This window comes from Elaeis guineensis, chromosome 5 (assembly GCF_000442705.2).
Source record: "Elaeis guineensis isolate ETL-2024a chromosome 5, EG11, whole genome shotgun sequence".
NCBI classification, from domain to species: domain Eukaryota; kingdom Viridiplantae; phylum Streptophyta; class Magnoliopsida; order Arecales; family Arecaceae; genus Elaeis; species Elaeis guineensis.
Window position 1 is genome coordinate 8,338,365 of NC_025997.2, and position 15,480 is coordinate 8,353,844.

A 15,480-nucleotide genomic window follows, 5' to 3' on the forward strand; every position below is an offset into this window, starting at 1 on the left:
TTTGGAGAATTTGGAGGCCAACGGGCCAGTGGCACCATTATCTTGGGTAGAAAAGAGTTTATTTCACCATCAAAGAAGAATTGATAAGCCATGGGCGGGCTCGTGGGCGCCACTAGGCCATGTAATCCATATCCCAACCACTCCATCTTCTATCCCTTGAAGGCCACTTCTTGCTTGCATGCTTATTATTTTGTCTTTTGACTTCCTTTTCTCTAACGTCAAGGGCCATAAAATTAACATGCCACTAACAAAAATATCTAAGTTGGAAAGAACCAAACAATTAACCAGTGAAGGGTGCAAATTAGCAACTTTAAAGTTGAGAATTGTCATCAGTGCAAATGGCCGCCCGCACTTCAATGATACATATAACAATTTTGATGCCAAATTAAAATATATCTAGTTGAACAGACCACTACTATATATTATCTGGATTTGTCATGGCAACGGAAATTTTTTTTTTTATTTTTATTGAGGCACAAATGTCCAAGAACACTAATTGGTTCAAACGTTTGACTTTGATTGCTCGAATAACATTTAAAATATTACTCGTTCAAAAGATCTCACATGGTGTCATTTAGCATATTGCTTATGCCATGGCCGACAAGATTTTTCCAATTCATGTATAATATTCATAACATCTAGATATTTTATAATGCAAAGTCTTCTGAAAGACATCCCTCTCCCATGGCATTTTCTGCATCATCCAAATAAGATTGCAACATCCAGGTCATTTAAATTATGCTTGCTAAACAAAGGCACTTGAATGTGCTAGATTTGACAATTGACAAATTTTGCTTTTCTTTTTGAGAGAGTGGAAGGGAGATCCGCTTCCTGTAGTTAGCGAATCTAGAGTTTTGTAAAGGCATCATTAAAGAATCGTGTTCAATTCTGATCGTATCTGATGCATTAGCACTGGTATGATTGCACCTAAAGAATCGAATTCAGAATCTCTAGCTTGCTAAGTCTTGGTAATTTAAGAAGCAGCAGCAATTAGTTACTTGCATGCAGGAGACATATGTTAGTGCCTCAAATCAGTCATGCGGTATGTTTCAGCTGACCGCGGTTCTGTATTGACATCCTTCTATAGGCTGACAAATATTACAGACTGACTTAGATCAGATTAATTGCTGTAGCTAATTAATATTACAAAAATATTTTTTGAAAAATACTTATGCGCATCAACCGTACCGTTTCACAGAATGGAATGGCTTTAATGAAAACCTTCTCGAGGTCCGCAAGCAATGCTGAAATTTCAAGGTATCCAGCTGGTATCATGCTAGGCCAAGAAAGTATGCCCCATAAGTCCCATGCAAGTTGTCTGATGACATAATCCACAAATCAGAATTAATTAACATCCTAATTTTCATGCAGCAGACTGGTGGAATATTAATTGTTACTTCGTTGGGAAGATACATGGACTAATTGTCATAACAAGCAGAAATGAGAAAGTGATGACTTATTCTCCGCCTTGCTAGGTTCCCCCATGACTGGTGGAGGCTATTAGTTTTGAAATGGAGCAGAAGGTTTCGAGATTGGGGAATAGCATCCATACAAAACTGTGCTAAGAAGAGTCAGCGGCTGTGTTTTTTTGACCTTATATCATGCTTCCAACGTACTGAGTTCACACCTAATCTTCAAAGTATAATGGGGTGTGTATGTGTACGTGGAACTTTGAACCTCCAAGATGTCTATTCTCTATGTCTTCAGATTGAGCTGGAATGGTCCTCTGAAAAGGCTTTCGATGATTCTTTACATTAGTTGGCACAACTGGACCGGTAGCTTCGCTGTTGTTAGGATGAGGTTAGGTGGAATATTGATATTTGGATGGATCGCGACCATTATAAGGACATCAAAAATAAGAAGTCTGGCTGGCCGTCACTCTTTCCCAGCTTTGATTACTTTGACCAATGAAGCTTAAGACTTAGTGCAGCAGAGGAAGGACGGGTGCAAGAACATTCAGAGAGAAGCACCCGGGTGTCCAACTTTCGGTTATAAATATATGACACCATGGACAAGCTCTGATCAGCACCTTAACGGAGTCTTTTCCTAGTCTTTCTTACCTCTAATTCCCTTCTACGTCATGGCATCTGTCTCTAGTTTCTCATATGCTCTAGTCTTCTTCTTGTTCTTCTTCTTTGCTGCAATAACCTCAGCTCAGCTATCATCGACATTCTATGACACTTCATGCCCCAATGCTTTGTCTACCATCCAGAGTGCTGTCAAGGCCGCTGTTGCCAAGGAGGCTCGCATGGGGGCGTCGTTGCTCCGACTCCATTTCCACGATTGCTTTGTTCAAGCAAGTCTCACTATTACTTCATTATCCCCTCTTCTCGTAGACCATCTAACACTGTTGTGACATAAGCCATGCAATATCATGCACTCCATGCATTACTTTTGATCAGTTTGTATTCTGAAACTCTGCTTTCCATTCTCTTCCATAAATCATTGCAAACATGGTCTGTGGAAGCCCTACTTCAAACATTTTATAAGCATGTGCATGTATCTGGCTTTAGCATTGGTGTTTTGTTAGGCAATTAGTTTTAACACTTGCTCAGAATAGCTCAAATAAATTTGCATTTAGTCACGTAGATGGTAGAATACAATACAAGCCCGCTAAAGAAAATGCGAGTATTCTTCACAGAGAAATGCACTCTAATCTAGCTGTTGGAGATATGGGCTAGTTAAAAGATATTATAGCTAGCATGCTGTGAAGATTGCATGAACTAGCTTTAAGAGGAGTGTAGATCCTCTACGGTGCACCGTGCTAGTTTTCCATCACAAGATGAACAGCTAGCAAATGACACACACATGGATGAGGATCATACTGTGCATATTATTTGCTTGCCATCCATCATGCGATGGATGGTCCATGTGATGTACTGCATGCTGTGATGCTGCACGCACCGATATGCTAGCTGGATTGAGATGCTTCACTGTGGGTCCTTTCGGTGGTTCCGCGTGCACATCAAGGCTATTTCAAAAGAAAGTGCGATGAGTTAAATAGCAACCTTCTTTTCGCTATCGCTAGCTAGCTTGCAAAGCTAGCTTGGGTCCTCGCGATGAGTCACATCACAAGAATCTATAGACGCGTTTTGTGTTAATCATACATGATCGCATCAAATACGCGCGGTTAGTCTGGCCTAATCGTTGTTCGGACACTTCTTACCTCATGGCAACATCAGTCCGTATCTTTTCCCAACCAATAAAATTTTGAGATAAAATGGTTATAATAGACATAACAAATCAAAACTCGAGTATAAAGTTTGTTTTAAACGAACTGTCTGATTAGCAAGTTTTACAAAAACAAATTTATAAAAAATTTAAAGTAAATAAATTTTACAAAAAAAAAAAAAAAAAACCTGTTTGCTTGTTTTCCATTTTATCAAACTTGATAAAATCTAGAAAATAATTTTGTAAAAAATAGATCCTCCTATCTGACATAAAATATGGCATACAAAATTAGATTTTATACTCAACTGTTTTGAAAACTTCCGAATAACTAAAGTCTCTAAGTTTTCGGTTGCAGGGCTGCGACGGTTCCGTGCTATTGGATGACACTTCCACGTTCACAGGGGAAAAGACGGCAAAGCCCAACATCAACTCCATTAGAGGTTTTGATGTGATCGACACCATCAAATCCCAGGTCGAAGCTGTCTGCAACCAAACCGTGTCGTGTGCCGACATCCTGGCTGTAGCTGCTCGTGATTCAGTCGTTGCGGTATGAATGCCCCCGACCATTTCCTTCATCTCCTTTCATCCCTTCTCGTCTGTTGCTCGTATCTTGTTTCGCACGTGTACACACACATGCGATCGGTTCATGTGCCGCATCAGCAGGATTGATGTGTATCATAAGCATGGGCCCACTGGAATGCTGATGCGGCAAGTAAGCCAATCACAGAAAAAAAAAATTCATTTGCAACAGTTATATCATGTTAAATTTATAATAAAATAATAAAAATTTTTATATTTCATACATTACATCGATTTTATGAATAATATTTCATATTATTTTGTATATTTTATTTATTTTTAATTTTTTATTAATTTGTTACAATGGTGATACAGTATCACTGTTGCAATGAATATTTTTTTCAATCACAAGTGCATAACACGTGTCCAGCAGGGGGTCATAAATTGCTATCTGTAATTATATCACACTTGTCCCCAATTCGATTGAGTATTTCTACCAGTTGGACCTTTGACCCTACACTTTGTTGTCTCACAAAACTCAACTCCACCCGTCTCTCTTGCTAGCATTACGTGCCTTGTGGAATCATACTAACTTAATTTTAATCACAAAATCCTAATTTCCCGGGGAAAAAAAAAATTTACGACTGAAACTTCGGAATTTCAGTTAGGTGGCCCTTCATGGACCGTGCTATTAGGAAGGAGAGACTCCACGACAGCAAGCCTGAGCTTAGCCAACAGTGACATCCCTCCCCCAACCTCGGATCTCAGCGCCCTCATCTCAGCCTTCTCCAAGAAGGGCCTCAGCACCTCCGACATGGTAGCTCTCTCAGGTACAAATAATTAACACTCGCAAGTCGCATCCTTGGCCACCGTCAGATATTAAGAACCATCACTCCCTCACCCTTCTCTTATGCGTACCTCCATTTGGACTCTTGGCATGCAGGTAGTCACACAATTGGCCAGGCGAGGTGCACGAGCTTCCGGGCTCGGATCTACAACGAGACCAACATAGACTCCTCCTACGCCACCTCGCTCCAGTCCAACTGCCCGGTCTCTGGCGGCGACAACAACCTCTCACCCCTCGACGTCTCCACGCCGACCACCTTTGATAACTTCTACTACAGAAATCTTGTGAACAAGAAGGGGCTCTTGCACTCGGATCAGCAGCTCTATAATGGAGGTTCCACCGACTCCCAAGTGAGCTCCTACAACACCAACTCTGCCACGTTCTTCAGCGACTTCGCCGCTGCCATGGTGAAGATGGGGAACATCAGTCCTCTCACAGGTTCCAGTGGGGAGATAAGGATCAACTGTAGGAAAACTAATTAAGAAATGTGCACTGATTTGTTCTCTCTCTTTCTCTTTTTACTTGGTTAATAATAGTGCACGTCCCTTATGTTCTTTAGCAATTATATGAACTCATTTTATAAAAAGAATATAAAGGAATGCAGACGTAGAAATTACTTGACTCTCTTGCGTTGCTAATCTTGTGCTTAAGGTTTTCCATGAAAGAATTACGCTTTGCTGCGATCGCAGGGCCACCGACAGATTTTTTCTGTTTTTATTCTTTTTCTCTTTTTGGGTCCCACGTGGCGATGGATATAGTTCCGATATTGGGCGCCAGCTGTTGCACCCGAGCGGCCATGCTCTTTCCACGCGATTTGACAACTCATTCGTCTGTGAACCAGATTGCGATAACCAAGGCCCGAAACCTAACTCGAAGGACAAGTTTGATTAAAAATATTTTATTCTGATCAATGGAAAAGGTGGATGCTTCTAGAAAAGTTATTTTGTTCATATATTCTTATTCAGATAAAAAAATATAATTATTTTTTTTTCGGCCCAACACGGCATTGTCGGTAAGTTTTCTCTTTACAGCTGCAATGTGACTTGGAAGAAAAGAGATTCTGCATCAAAAAAGTAAAAGAGATTCATATGACACATGGAATTGATGTGATGCATGATAAGTTGTGATTTTTTTAACTATCTACTGTAGAGTAGGATAGAGTAGACGGTTGATTCCAACTCGAATTGAACTCCTGCCCCATTATCTTGTCTTAGCTCCGTAGATTGTCATTTTTTAGTACCGATTCTCTTGCACAACATAATATGGTGATATTTTTTAAGGACACATACATGATATGGTAATATTAAAATAATTTTTTTTAATAGTAAGACGGACTTCGAAGCTTTTTTTTCTTTATAGAAGAAAATGAAAGAAATGGTTGCATACGTATATCTAAGCACTAGCTTTACAATAACAAATATGCTGAATTTTAAATAAAATTACTTGCATCAATCTTCTACCATCCATAAAACTTGGCAGATATGGAAGCTCGCTATCATGAAATAACATTATTCAATAACGCATGAGTATAAATTCTCATTTTAACTACTACATAAAACTTCTGCCATTCGGTAATCTCGTTCTCACCAAAATAAGCAAGTCTCTCTTTTCTTTCTTTCTTTTTTTTTTTTTTTTTTTTTTTTTTGTGATGTTAAAAGAAAAATCAACTCTTAGTAAACCGTTAGATGCATGGAGGATGCTTATTATGCGCATATGAGAAAGTTCGTCGGTCTCATAATTGTAACTTGACATATTTAATTACAAATTCATGAACTCTATATATGCCAATGTTGTTTTTTCTCTCCCACATGGCAAGAGAACTGCTCAAGTCCATATATATTAGTATAACAATCATAATATAATGTTTCAAATGCTCCGTGATCCATCAAGGAAACGAACCATCTTGTGAACACCCAGAAACCGCGTGGTACCACGCCGCATACGAAACCCTCTCATTTACTTTACTTTAATCTCCATTCACAAATCGACAATTCTTACGGATCTCTCCATCGCACCCCGTCAATGGGCTTATATTCCCCATCTTAATCATGGCCCCTCCGAAGTCAGCCCAGAAGGTATCAGGGTTATCACCGTACTCGCGCACGAGCTCATCGGTCGAGCTCCCATCTCCCCTAAACAACTGCTGGTCCGAATGCAGCAGTCCCCTGCCACCCACTAGGTCCTGGTAGTAGGCCGTGTCGAAGCTCGCCGGAGAATCGTCGAGCGGCGCGAGGTTGTTATCCTCGCCTGACGTCGGGCACACCGCCTGGAGAGAGGCAGCGAAGTCGCCGTCGATGCAGGTGGTGTCGTTGTAGATCCTGTTCCGGAACACGACGCATCTAGAGAAGCCGAGGGTGTGCGCGCCGGAAAGGACCACGAGGTCCTCGACACCCAGCCCGTGGGACTCGAAGTTGGAGAGGAGGTCTGGGAGATCCAACGAAGGGGACGGGATGTTGGCATTTGCTGCGTCCACGCTTGCCGTGGTCGCGTCCCTTCGGCCTAGGAGTACATTGTAGTAGCTTCCTCCAAGCTGCATGCAATCAAGTTTATGGGAGTATAGTTAGATATATAGCATGGGTCATTCTACACTTGTAGCAGTTGCTACGTATAGAATGGGAAATATAAGCATTTAGATCACGAACTCACTGCCACAACGGAGTCTCGAGCAGCGACGGCCAAGATATCAGCACATGAGACAACATTTCCGACGCACGCCTCATTGACAGCAGCTTTAATTTGATCGATCACGTCGAAGCCCCTAGCAGAGTTGTTATTAGGCCCTGCCGTCTTCTCGCCGGTGAACGTTGGGGTATCATCCAGTAGGATTGATCCGTCACAACCCTTCAATTTGAGAGAAAGATCGTTGCATGTTAATTAGTTAATGAATACCAGCTATATATATATTTCGATGTTCCTAGTTCAACGATGATACGATGGACATTGTGCTTACGTTAACAAAGCAGTCGTGGAAGTGTAACCGGACCAACGACGCGCCCATCCGAGGCTCGAGAGCGATCGCCTGTTGGACCATTAGTTTGATGGTGGGCAATGCCTCTGGACACACCTCATCATAGAAGTCTGGTGACAAGTCCCCAAAAGCTGGGAGCATGAAGGCAGAGATTAGAGTGAAGTATGTGAAGAACATTTGGATGGTAGCCATGGAGAAAAACTCGACTTTTTTTACATGAGATGGGGAGGATAAGGCTCGAGTCTTTATATAACTATTGGAGTGATCAATCTACAGCGTATTAGGGGCTACCAACTTCTAATTGTTTAATATGCCTAATGCATTGCATTTGAGAAGACGTGGTCTTGGAATGCAACTTTTTGACGTGGGTTTCTTCTGATCCAGAGATGTCGCTTACCCGCTGCGCTTAGCTACCTCGAAGCTCAAGCAAACCTGGAGAAATCTTGCACTTCCTGGGCCGCGCTTCAGAAGCTTCCAGTTTTTCCCTTGGAAGGCAAAGCACTGGATATCTGAGATATGATACGAAGAGGGTGGCGAATTTATATATATATATATAGAGAGAGAGAGAGAGAGAGAGAGAGAATCTGACTAAATGAAATTGATCGGAATTGAACTCAAAGTTGGTTAGATTAAAATTCTACGATGAAGGCCTATAATGATCTAAACGTTGAATATAATATATTACTTTAAAATTGTTTACACATAAAAAATCATATGATTTAGAGATCTATAGCTATGCATAAATAGTCAAAAATTAGATAATTTAAATAAAATTAAATTAGATGTATGTTTTGATCATTTGATGCATAGACTAGATGTACGTCTTCAAATCAAATAATTTTTTGTGGCAAGCAGTTTTGAGGTAATAGATATATTCAATGGCTTTTATCATCTTTAGGATCTCCATTATCAATTTTGATCTGATTGAATCTGAGATCAAATCTGATCGACCTTATCTAAATTGTCTCTATATGCACATACACACACACACATATATATATATATATATATACACTAAAAATATACATATAGATATAGATCGATATATGGAAATAGGGAGGCATGCCTCAAACGAAAATGAAGTCTAGTACAACCCATAGAAATCTTTAATTCCATTTTTTTGTAATTTTTTATATTTAATTTTTTATTTTTTAAGAGATTCGAGTTGATCAGTTGATTGAGGAAATTCTTCCTTCTCTCCTCTTGAAAAAAAAAAGATGAAAAATTATAAAAATAGAGTTTACATCCTCTTTCCTTTTATTGATGATTTACGGTATAAATTTTGGTATATAGCCCCAACTTATATATAATAGTAGTGAAGTTATCTCTTACACAATTTGAATAAGATTTCCTCTTAATTTATGTAAAACTAGATTTTCAAAAATAAATATGACAAGTAGAACTAATAATAAAAATAATTAAAATCTACAATAGATAGATCTCAATTGCTATATCAATTTTGTTTTTCATCGCTCCATTAAATTTTGTCACACATTGAATGATATACTTGGTCCCCAAATGGTGAAAATTTGATTGATTTTAAATCTTAAGATGTAGACACTAAGTCATAAATTTTGAAAAACTATTTAATTTCAAAAAAATGATCATCGTAATCAGATATTGTATAGCCAAATTATGATCTTTGAAAATTTGGTGTGTCATTGAACTTTCTAATATGATGAATCTTGCTTCTGGATCCTATCCAACCCTAACGTAGCAACTATAATAATTCACATCAAGTATGATGATTCTTCTAAATCAAAGTTATAGACTGAAGGATATCATGATATGATTTGCAGTTATACTGTGCGTGAGATCATAGGAGTGAACCTTCAAAATTGTTGAGCATCATGGCAGAATGGATAGTTATAAGGATCAAAGATTGGCTTCAGTTATTTTATTTCTTATATAAATTAATATGTTTATACTTTGTAAGAGATCCTTCAACAATCAAATTAATGTAATTTATTTTATTTCAATCGATCATAATTTCTGTCTTACGAGTAGGAATAACTTAGATTTTAACTACTATAACTTAGCACTATATTTTAGCCCAGCGCTACATCCATCTTCTTCGAATGGTAGTGTGATGTGAAAGTCCTTAAAGGTCAAAATAATGGATTCATATTATTTTCTATTCTTCCTTTGATTACTATAATCTTTTTGGCTGACCTAATATTGGTGGCATACTCGTACATATCTACCCATAGTCATTTGGTTTGTCATCACTCCTCTCTACTACATTCAAATGAGATTCTGCTAGTAATTAAGTTCTATAACATATCTGAACGGAACAAAAAAAATGCCAACAGAGAGTGAATCCTTCTTTCACCCAAAAGATACAATCCCGATTCATGGAGTGGATCCAATTATTCTTGCAATCACACTACCACAATTTGCATTGACAATTCAACCCATCGATCTGATATGACATTGGGGTTTGCGGCTGTAAATGAGGGATGCCCACATATCACTTAACCAATTGTCTATTTCAATGTAGGATAGGTAAATTGAGCCATGGGTGATCTCTTATATTTTTTTGTGTAAAATATATACTGGATTGCAATGAGTAAGTTTGAAATCAGATGGATACGAATCGAAAATCAGTATTTCCATATCCACATTTATTTTGTCTTACGAATATAAATATGGATATGGATATTATTTAGATGTAAAAATTTATATCCATATTTATTTTAAATAGATACGGATATAATTCAGATATGAAAAGTATGAATATAACTATGGATATAATCAAGTTAATTAAATTTTATAACGACAATCAAAGATATAATATATATTTATATAATTATATATTTTTGTTAAAAATTAATAAATATTATATAAAATTATATAAAGTTACAAGTAGATTCGGATATAGATCGGACAGTTGTCTATTGATCCATATCCATATCTATTTTTTTTTTAAGATATGAATATGGATATAGATATTAGTTTGATTTTTAAATTTTTATTTATATTCAAATTGATTCAGATATAAAAATGAACTAAATAAATAATATTCATATTACTTTCAATCCTAACAATGAGCATACATTCTCTTGTCTCTATGCATGCAAGCATCTTGGGTCTCATCCACGAAAGACTAAATTGAAGCCTGAGTCTTGGTTAGTCGAGGCTCATTAGCTCAGATGATTGATTTCTGATTTTATTATAAATTAATTAACAACAACAATAATTTCAGAAGAAGAGTGCCACGCTAATTAATAATTTTCACTAAGAACCGGAAGGACTCCTGAGTTATATATATTTTAATATTCTGATGACGAATTAAGAGATGGCGTACGTCGAATTGGGTCAAGTCATTCTACTTTGTGGATCAACACTCCAAGCCAACCGTCACCTACCAGAATATAAAAAATAATTAAAATCAAAATCCACCACCACTACTCTATATCAATCAATTAAATATATCACCTTTTGGACCGGCAACTGTGATTCACGGCAATGATACATGTAATCACTGGGCCCACCGGATTGCAACGGGGCCGGGAGCCTAGCGAGTAGCGACAAAATTTGGAAACTATGGCGATATGAGATAACTTCTCCCCAAGGTATTTGCTTGAGCCAATCCGTTTAATTATTAGTATTTGTTGGTAATATAAAGGTTGAGTGTAATTAATGTAATGTTCAAAATGAAGAATTCCACAACCACACTTACAAAAAAGAAAAAAATGATGGATAAAATGAGACACAAGCCAAAGCTTTCCAAGCTAAATTTGAGAGAAGTAGTTCTAATGAGACATTCTTTGCTCAAAAATAGAATAAGATGGCAGGTTCACCTAAGGCTCGGAGCACAAGCTAAATGTTCTGAAAGGTGCACAACTTATGAATGTTAAAATAATGAATGTAAGAAGTGTCGACTGCCTCCCACGAAGGTACATGTAGCTTAAGAATTTTTTAAGAAATTAGTGATTGTTTCCCACCACTCAGGTTAAAAGAGACGGATACCAACCAGCTAAACGTACCCAACAACCTTTACCCATCTCCAACCTAATTTACAATCCTAACGTTTGCTGGGACCATGACCAAGTGATTAACTTTTCTAAATGTACCAAGAGACTGTATATATGTTCGAAAGTTAGGTGTTGATTAAACATTTGCACAGAGTAATTTGATTTGATTTGATTTGATTTGATTGATGTTTCCTCTGCTTTTGATAGAAAAGGGATCCTCGCCTGCCAAAGGTTGACAATCATCGTGATACTAGTAGTGTTTCAAAGATCTACTTTTTGTGTCCAATTAATAAGCATCCAATATCTCAAATTATATAATAATTTGATGCAAAAAATATTCACGTAATGAAAGAATTTAGTTTTAAAATTACTGGGATCTTATTCTAATTACTTATTGGAATCATTACTCGAAAATAATTACTTATTAAAATATATCTACTGTTGCCCTCATATATAATTATCTATTGATATGCGACGTTCAATATAGAGCCTCTTTGATTGTTCATAAATAAAAAATTCAGTCCAATAAAGTTTCATTTTAGATATCTGAAACTAAAATAAGTTTCTTAAATTATCCAATTTCGAAAGGAATCGTCTAAAATAGCTTTGGCCCAGTGGAAATGAAGTTGATTTTGGAGAAAAAAATAGTCCTATATCTATATTCATATGAGGATTAATAATTTTTAGGAGAGTTTTGGATCTCGAAAATCCATTAATTTTTTTATAAAAAAATATTTTACTTTGAAACAGATTTGACCTCAAAATATAGTTTTTATCATAAATTATTTTTCAACCAAAAATCACAGCACCGTCAAATAAGATCATAATCTTTTTTTTTTATAAAATTTAAATAAATTTTTTAATTGATTTAATTGATACAACTCCGGGAGAAATCTTACTCCTCCAGTTACTTCGGAAGAAAAAAAAAAAAATAATAATTTGACAGAAAACGAGGTACATCACGAGGACAGCGGAACTAGATCTTATTGCACAGAGATAATGGAATTATGACAAACTCTTCTCGCAAAAAGAAAGGAAATAGACGTCAAACAACATCTCTCACCACAAGAGGAGAAGACAGAAACCAAAAAGGAAATGACCAACGAACCCTAACACATCTAGACTTGACTCTAAAGCTCTCGAAATCTCAACCCCTAATTCACCTTCCTGCAGTCCATTCGGATCTCCCCAACAGGCCCGGTGAGGGGGCTCATATTCCCCATCTTTAACATCGACACCCCAAAGTCCTCCCAGAACGCATCTGGATTCTTACCGTAGTACAAAACCAGACCATCACTTCCACTCCCATCCCCGTTGAACAGCTGCTGATCAGAATGCAGCAGCCCTTTCTTCTGCAACAACCCCTTGAAGTACACCCCATCGAAGCTCGTCGGCGTCTGATCCAACGGCGAGAGGTTGTTGTCGCCTCCTGAGATCGGACACACTGGTTTCAACGCGCTAGCGAGAGTGGCATCAATGGTGGCCGTCTCATTGTAGAGCCTGCTTCTGAAATTGGTGCACCTCGCCTGGCCAATTGTGTGGCCTCCAGAGAGGACCACCAGGTCCTTCATGGACAACCCATGAGACTGGAAGTTGGAGAGCAGGGCTGAGAAGTTCAAGGTGGGTGCTGGGATGTTGTTGTTCGCAGCATCCCGGCTCGCCGTCCTCGAGTCCCTTCTACCTACTTGCACCTCATATGAAGGTCCTCCTAACTGGATCACCAAAAGAAAACTTCATATATTAGAAATCTTAACCTTTTGCTAAGTATTATGTGGTAATGAATCCAAGATTTTGTAGGAAAGAATAATATTAATTAAGTCGATCCACTCAGACAGTGTGAGAATTTTTAGAAAAGAGTCAAATCTTGGACTACTAGAAAGTAATATTGTAATAACCTAAGCAACTACTGGAAGGGAAACCCACCGCTACAACGGAGTCACGAGCGGCGACCGCTAAGATATCAGCGCAAGAGACCACATTGCCTTTGCAAGCGGTGTTAACTGCTGCCTTGATGCTGTCAACCACGTCAAAACCCCTAACAGAGTTATTGTTGGGGGCTGCTGTCTTCTCCCCAGTGAAGGTAGGCGTGTCATCTAACAAAATGGACCCATCACACCCCTAAAAACCATAGAAGAATTAGATTATAATTAACATACACTCTGATGAACAAAAGATTTTGTGTCGATGGTAGTCTTACATTAACAAAGCAGTCGTGGAAATGTAATCGGAGAAGCGATGCACCCATGCGTGGTTCCCGTGCTACTGCTTGCTCAACCATCATCCTAATTGTCGGCAGTGCTTCAGGGCACAACTTGTCATAGAAGTGGGGATCGAGTTGAGCTCTCGCCAGGAATAAGGAAGCAAGAATGACCATTGAATACGTCAAGAAAGAATAAAGAGAGGCCATGGCTATAACTGGCTGATAATATTGTTTGTCTTGAGGGCACACTACAATGGCTTCCAAGAGGTGTTTATATAGTTGGGTGATAGCTCTCTATGTAGGATGCAGGCTTTAATCAACTTGAAGTATTCTATGCTGGTTTTGGACAAGAATGTATCATCTACGTTGACTAATGAACTCGTTGCATGGTTTCAAACCATTAGGTGAGGAGAATCTATAGATATATGGATATAAAACATGAGCATCTTCGAATCAATGTTGTTAGCGTGGTTGGAATTAAAAAGCCATAACGAAACTGAAATGAAGGTGGTCTACCCTAGCTACCAATTATTACGACTCTAAAAGCCCTTGCTGTGTTACCCCACCACGTTCCTAGCTGCCCTATTGCATTAGAAAAGGACGACTCTATTTAAAAAATTGAGCAGTTTTATGTCGTAGCAAAAATTATTGGTCTTCCCACCAAAATGTAAATTTTATACGAAACAATTATAAGCCAACATTTCAAACAACTACTAAATTGCACGAATTTTTATAACGTGCGCTTAGCATGGAACTAACTACAAGGCGGTGCTCATCATCCTGTTGGAGGCAAGCGCTTAAAATAATGTGCCTGCAAAATTATAAGCCACTTAAGGAGATTCTCTTCATACACGGTAACGAATTAGTTTAAATTAGTTTACGTCAGTCTCAAAGCACAAATCATTAAATGGAATTACCCTAATTTCATGATCAATTTTTAAACAAAGAATTGGTAAACCCGTGCACGAGGTTTGACTTCAGATTTGGAGTCTAAATTGTTGGACGTGAAAGACGGATGAAGCCAGCTTTACACTCTGGTTACCTAACGCAACCAACTCTTGTCTTCTTAGCAAGTTGGGATTCTTTTTTTTTTTTTTTCTATACTTTGAGAGGATGTTCGCTGTCTCGTAAGAAATTCTTTGTACACCGCATGCAGTGTAAAAAAAATGTATCATCCTCATCTGATTGAATCATATAGTTATCACTTTCCAACATGCATTTAATGCTCGCAGTTTTATTTTTTTGTTTGAAATTTTGAATGACAAAAATGTCTCTTCTCTTCTGAAAAAATTATGACATCTTGTATTGATATTATGACATCCTATATTAAAATTATGACTTCCTGCATAAGATATCATAATTTTACATAAGATGTCATAATTCTGGTAAAGATATTTTCATCATTTAAAAATTTTATAAATTTTTTAATAACAAAATATTTTTTTTTTTTATAATATTTTATAAAAAAAATATAACATCCTGTGTAAGAAATCATAATTTTAACACAGGATGTGACAATATCAATACAGGATGTCATAATATTTTTAAAGGCGAGAGATATTTTCATCATTCAAAATTTCAAATAAAAAAGGAAACTATAGACATTAAATGCGCGTTGGAAAGTGATGACTATGTGACCCAATCAAATGAGATGGTATATTTTTTTTATACCATATATGGTGTACAAAGAATTTCTCTAACTCTATGTTATGATGTTGATAGCAATTTTTATACTTCTGGCATTGTTACAATGGATGACCGAGTTTAGGCTTCTCAATGGGCCGGGCTGAGAGCCAAT

The 15,480-nt window shown here is 37.6% G+C and overlaps 3 protein-coding genes across 3 annotated transcripts; 1 reads left to right on the forward strand and 2 right to left on the reverse strand.

Annotated features, from left to right (window-relative positions):
• Window positions 1-1,971: 1,971 nt before the first annotated feature.
• LOC105044786 (cationic peroxidase 1) lies at window positions 1,972-5,158 on the forward strand. The gene is made up of 4 exons (XM_010922796.4): window positions 1,972-2,296; window positions 3,527-3,718; window positions 4,355-4,520; window positions 4,634-5,158. The coding sequence occupies exons 1-4, from the start codon at window positions 2,081-2,083 to the stop codon at window positions 5,017-5,019; spliced, it is 960 nt and encodes a 319-aa protein (XP_010921098.1). The 5' UTR covers window positions 1,972-2,080; the 3' UTR covers window positions 5,020-5,158.
• Window positions 5,159-6,228: 1,070 nt separating this feature from the next.
• LOC105045085 (peroxidase RIP1-like) lies at window positions 6,229-7,721 on the reverse strand. The gene is made up of 3 exons (XM_073256940.1): window positions 7,488-7,721; window positions 7,184-7,378; window positions 6,229-7,067 (listed from the first exon to the last, which is right to left on the reverse strand). The coding sequence occupies exons 1-3, from the start codon at window positions 7,695-7,697 to the stop codon at window positions 6,504-6,506; spliced, it is 969 nt and encodes a 322-aa protein (XP_073113041.1). The 5' UTR covers window positions 7,698-7,721; the 3' UTR covers window positions 6,229-6,503.
• A 4,636-nt stretch (window positions 7,722-12,357) lies between these two features.
• LOC105044787 (peroxidase RIP1) lies at window positions 12,358-13,944 on the reverse strand. The gene is made up of 3 exons (XM_010922797.4): window positions 13,680-13,944; window positions 13,406-13,600; window positions 12,358-13,194 (listed from the first exon to the last, which is right to left on the reverse strand). Exons 1-3 carry the CDS (start codon window positions 13,887-13,889, stop codon window positions 12,637-12,639), a joined length of 963 nt encoding a protein of 320 aa, XP_010921099.1. The 5' UTR covers window positions 13,890-13,944; the 3' UTR covers window positions 12,358-12,636.
• Between the last annotated feature and the right edge of the window lie 1,536 nt (window positions 13,945-15,480).